This window comes from Lipotes vexillifer, unplaced genomic scaffold, assembly GCF_000442215.2.
Source record: "Lipotes vexillifer unplaced genomic scaffold, Lipotes_vexillifer_v1.1 scaffold371, whole genome shotgun sequence".
Classification (NCBI taxonomy): Eukaryota; Metazoa; Chordata; class Mammalia; order Artiodactyla; family Lipotidae; genus Lipotes; species Lipotes vexillifer.
Window position 1 is genome coordinate 423,025 of NW_006786304.1, and position 6,101 is coordinate 429,125.

At 39.6% G+C, this 6,101-nt stretch overlaps 1 protein-coding gene across 2 annotated transcripts in view; it reads right to left on the minus strand.

Moving 5' to 3' along the window:
* The window catches only part of SAE1 (SUMO1 activating enzyme subunit 1), a 70,445-nt gene that overhangs the window by 3,619 nt on the left and 60,725 nt on the right, over positions 1-6,101 (minus strand). The window contains exon 8 of one of the 2 annotated variants that reach the window (XM_007458480.1): positions 640-709. In XM_007458480.1, coding sequence (XP_007458542.1) covers positions 640-709 — 70 coding nt within the window. Of the gene's footprint in view, positions 1-638; positions 710-6,101 lie in introns of those variants that run through there. The other variant, XM_007458481.1, reaches the window with a different exon arrangement.

Consider the following 6,101-nt stretch of genomic DNA (forward strand, 5'->3'; position numbering starts at 1 on the left):
CCTACACGAAATGCTTCCTTTCTAAGAGGGACAACGATACCTGCCTAATGTGGGCACAGGTCACCCTGGATAGAGCGTTGTGGGGCTCCTGGCACAGTGCACAGGCTCCACTGGTACTGATCTCCCCCTGCTCTCTACACGCCTATGGTGTGTGTAGTAACAAGAGGGTGCTTTGATGCCATGGCCATGTGTGGAGGGAAACCGTGAAGCAGAGGTGGAGAAGCACGGGTCGTGGAATCCCTTTTCTGGGCCTCGGTGTCCACCCCTTAAATGGGGGTCAGGACAGTGCCCATTTCATAGAGCTGCAAGAGGCAGAATAGCTGACAAATATCATAAGCGCCAGATGACTGGCTGGTATAGTCAGGGGACGGTGGGCAGCACCTCACGGGCTCTTTGTCCAGCTCTCAGTAGGCAGGCACTCAAAAGATCATTTGCCACAGGCCCACCTGGATGGGCTGGAGAGAAAAGGATGGGGTGGAAAAAGGAAGGAAGGAAGGGAATGGGGAGGGCAGGAGACAGGGTGAGTGGAGTCAGAGAAACCAGGCAGCTCTCTAAGACAGTCCTGGGTTCTCTCTGTTGGCACATCCAAGGTCATGGTGCGGAGGGTCAACGATTTTCTATGCCACAGTGACGTTTTACCTTCACAATTTCCTGGGCCAGGATCCCTCCAACCACTGCACACACGGGGGCCATCTCAGAGAAGCAGTACCTGAAAGAGAAGACAAATGAAATGGCGCACTGAGGAACAGGGAGGCTGGTAAGGACATCTGGAAAAGGTCTTCACCTGAATGAAAACACCTCCTACCAGGAGGAGTCAATTCAGACAGCAATGCTAATGCTGGCAACTAGGTGTGAAAATTAAATCTGATCCAGGTTAGTAGGTGGCTGGGAATGACCTCTGAACCTTGGCAGGCAAGAATTGTTTCGCAACTTTTTTTTTTTTTAAAGTTAAAGGAAAGGCTATATCTGCGCGTCCTAAAAATAAAGTCCTACAAATATCAGATGTTTCAGTGCCCTGGTCACATTCTCGCAATTCTCTCCTGACCCACATGGGCAGTGGGTTCTATATGCTCTTCCCAGACAGATGTCAGGAGCAGGCCTGTGTTAACATGCAGGAGGCACAGGAAAGTCGGGGCCTGAGATTAAAGCACGGGAGCAGAAAAGAGCCTTCACTATCCATGTAGATACCCACCCTTGTGGGCCAGGATGGGTATCCAGAGGACAAATGTTAGCTAATATTGTCACCTGCCCCAATCACCCATCCTGGACAGCCAAATGCTTTCTCCCCCCACCTCCCCAGAGGAAGCATGCCTCGCCAGTTCCCATCCCTGAACACAAAGGGGTTTTTTAAATGAGCAAATTGAGGTGCAGGCAAGTTAAAAGGAAAGCTTCCCTACGGAACCCTACCACCAGGAGACCACCTCCCGTCTTCTTGGTTTGGTACACACCCTTCTAGACATTTTTAAAAGGGCACATATCTAAATATATATAATTTAAAACCCAAGTCATAGCAGCTATTATTCATTGTGCCCTGTAACCTACTGATGGATATTTAAGCTGTTCAACATTGTGACCATACATCTTGGCAGTGGTGTCCAAACAATTCCTTATGGCAAATGCCAAAATATAGAATTGTTGAGTCCTGATACATTGTGCCAAAATGCCCTCCAGAAAGGCTATACCCATTCAGCTCGCATCAACTGTGCTTGGGGATGCCCATCTCCTCACCCCCTGGCCGGGCCCAGTGCTCCCATCTGTCCATCCACAGAGGCAGCTCTTCCTCCCGCGTACCAAGGTCCACTGCAGAGCTATAAAATACACAGAGAACTATGCCAAAGCGAAACTAGTCACCATAATTCTACTACTCAAAGACAGTCAAATGTGGGAATATCTTTCCTTTAAAAAAAAACTCATGGGGCTTCCCTGGTGGCGCAGTGGTTGAGAGTCTGCCTGCTGATGCAGGGGACACGGGTTCATGCCCCGGTCCGGGAAGATCCCACATGCCGTGGAGCGGCTGGGCCCGTGGGCTGTGGCTGCTGGGCCTGTGTGTCTGGAGCCTGTGCTCCGCAACGGAAGAGGCCACAGCAGTGAGAGGCCCGCGTACCGGAAAAAAAAAAAAAAAATTCACCTACATTCTATGTGATCGTACTATACAAATTTAACATTCTGCTTTTTTTTAATCATCTCAACAAAATGCTACCAAACCAAACCAGCAACATATAGACACATGATCACTTCAACAGACACAGAAAAAGCATGAGACAAAATCCAGCACCTCTTCAAGATAAAAACACTCAACAAACTGGGAAGAGAAGGAAATTTCTTTAAACTGATAAAGGGCGTCTACGAAAAATCCACAGCTAACATCTTACTTAATGGCAAAAGACTGAAAGATCAGGAACAAAACAAGGATGTCTGCTATCACCACTTCTATTCAACATTGTACTGGAGGTTCTAGCCAGGGCATTTAAGGAAGGAAGGAAAAAGAAATAAGGGGTATCCAGACTGGAAAGAAGAAGTAATATATATATTCATAGATGACATGATCTGGTATATAGAAAATTCTAAGGAAACCACAGAAAAATTATTTGAACTATTAAATTCAGCAAGGCTGCAGAAGACAAGATTAACATACAAAAATCAATCTATTTCTATACATGAGCAATGAACATCCTTAAAATGAAATTAAGAATTTGATTTACAATAGCATCCAACAGAATAAAATATTTCAGAATAAATTTAACAATAAATGTGTAAAACTTCTACTCTGAAGACTATAAAACATTGTTGAAAGAAATAAAAGACTTAAATAAATGGAAAGATATCCCCAAGTTCATGGATCAGAAGACTTAATATTGTTAAGATGGCAATACTCTCCAAATGTTACTGGGACAACTGGGTCTCTAAAGGCAAAAGAATTAATGTGGACCCCTACTTCACATCATGTACAAAGGTTAATTCAAAAATGGATCACAGACCTAAATGCAAAAGCTAAAACTGTAAAACTCTTCAGACGAGAACATACATGTAAAAATGGGGGAAAAAAAGATAAATTATATTTCATAAAAGTTAAACATTTCTACTTCAAAGAATACTACCAGGAAAGTGAACAGACAACCCACAGAATGGGAGAAAATTTTTACAAATCATGTATCTGACAAAAGGACTTGTATCCAGGGACCCCTTACAATTTAACAATAAAAAGATAACCCAATTTAAGAATGGGAAAATGATCTAAATAGACATTTCTCTAAAAACATATACAAATGGCCAGTAGGCACATGAAAAGATGCTCTACATCATTAGTCATTAGGGAAATGCAAATCAAAACCACAGTGAGATGCAACTTATTACCCACTAACACTGAAACAGACAGACAATAACACTTGTCGGCAAGGATGTGGAGAAACTGGAACCTGGATAAAGTGCTGGTGGTATAGTAAAGTGGTGTGCCCACTGTGAAAGAGAGTTCAAATTGTTAATCAGTTACCATATGAGCCATCAATTCCACCCTTTGGTATACATATCCAAGAGAAATGAAAACTTATGCTCACACAAAAACACATGAATGTTTATAGTGGCTTTAGTCATAATTGCCAAAAACGGGGCAACCCAAATGTCCTTCATCTGGTACATCAACTGTGGTACATCCATACAGTGCACTACTACTCGCAATAAGAAGAAATGAGCTATCGATTCGTACAACATGGATGAATCTCAAAGGTATTAGGCTAAGGGAAAGAAGCCAGACTCGAAAAGACTACACATGCTGCATGATTCCATTTATATTACATTATTGAAAAAGGCAGAACTACAGGGATAGAGAACAGGTCAGTGGTTGCAGGTAGGGAAGGGGCTGATTACTCCAAGGCAGCATGAGGGAATTTGCGGGGGAGGGGTGGTGCGTGACAAAACTTTTCTGTATCTTGTTTGTGGTGGTAGTTACACAACTCTGTGTCTTCGTAAAATTTTATGGAACTTTAAAACAAAACACACAAACAACCACAGAACTGCATAACAAAAAAGAATAAATTTGACTGTATGTAAATTTAAAAAATAAAACCAAAACACCATGAGGAAACAAGAACAAATTTCACTGTATAAGTCTAAATAATAAAAATTAAACAAGACAAGAACAAGCATCATCTCAAGACATAATCAGACAAGTTCAGAATATGGGATATTTAGGCCTGGACTCCTAAAAAAAAAAAAAAAAAGGCGGTAAACTGTTCTAGATCAGGAGTTGGAAAACTTTCTTTGTAAAGAACCAGACATTAACATTCTGCTTTAAAGCCAAATAATTTTTTGGCTTTATAGGCCATATGGTCTCTGTTTAAACTCTTTGTAAAAACTCTACAAAAGCTGTCACAAATAATACACAAATGAGTAGGTGTGGAATAAAACTTTATTTACAAAAGCAGGTGGCAAGCCACAGTTTGCCAACTCCCAGATTAAAAGAAGCACAGAACCAAACGCAACAGATGAACTCTGATGCATTCTTAAGCATCATGTCATCATTCTGCCCCCCTCCCCAAAATAAAAAAGCAAAATATTAACAACTGAACTGAGTGGTATATAGATGTTTACTACTCTTCACTATTCTTTCCGTTTTTCTGTATGCTTGACATTTTTCATATCATTTTTAATCTGTGTATTTGCATTTGCTCTGTAATATTAACTCTCTAATGCCTTTCCAGTTTCTCTTTCTTATAAATATGATAATGAATATCTTCTGTACATAAGTATTTGCTCACATTATTTCTTTCGGGTATATTCTCACTAACAAGGAGCAGAATTACTGGGCTAAAGAGGGAACACTTAAATGACTCTCGATACTTATTTCCAAACTGCCTCCTTAGAAGGTTGTACCTTTTCCAATCCGCTTACTAACAATGAATATGTTTTTTTAATCTACAAAGGATTTTTGTTGATTTTACATATTCTCTGATAGAAAATATATAAGAAAATATAATAACAAATTCAGTGATTTTCTCTGGTTAATGGAATTAGTAATTTTCATTTTCCTCTTTCTAAATTGTTTTTTAAATTTTTTATAAAATTTTTAAAGGTTACTTTCCATTCAGTTATTACAAAATATTAGCTATATACATGGTGCAGCAAAAAAAATAAATAAATACTGGCTATATTCCCCGTGTTGTACAATACATCCTTGAGCCTGTCTTATACCCAATAGTCTGTGCCTCCACTCCTCCTCATTTTCATCTTTGAATTCATTCCACACTATCTGATTTTTCCATAATATATATATTATCTCTGAAACTTAAAAACCAGTAAGTTCACAAAAGGACAAATAGTGTATAATTCCACTTATACAAGATATGCAGAACAATCAAATTCATAGAGACAGAAAGTAGAATAGAGGTTACCAGGGGCTGGGGCAGCACAATGGGAAGAAGTTAGTGTTTGACAGGGACAGAGTTTCACTTTGGGATGATGAAAAAGTACTGGAGATGGATAATAGTGACAGGTGCACAACAATGTGAATGTACTTAATGCCACTGGTCCATTTACGAATGGTTAAAATGGCATAATTTACGTTGTGTGTATTTCACAATAAAAAAAATTTTTTAAACTGTAAAAGTTATATTACACATACAAATTATGAATGTTCATCACAAGTGTTTATAATAGTGAAAAACTATAAATAACTCACATACCCACCAATAAGGTAATGGCTAAATAAATAACCATATGGCAGACAATGAAACATTATGCAGCACAAGTGAAGTTATGGATCTGTATTTGTGACAAAAACAAGTCCATGGTATGCTGGAAAAAGAAGGCTATCACATGAAAAGTACAATCTCATTTTGATATTTAAAAAGAGAAAAAACCTGAATAAATATACATACTAAACCCCCAAATTAAACCCCAAGTTAGCAGTGGCCACTTCTCACTGGGAGGACTATGGATGATCCTTTTCTTCCCTTTTATATTTGCTGGCAATGGGCATCTGTTACTTTCATAATCAGAAAAGCAATAAAGCTCTCTGAAAAGAGAATAAATAACATAACATGAAGGGAAAGGACAAGCAGATCACAGACAGATGAGGGAAATGGAGACTTGGGCACACCTTTCCC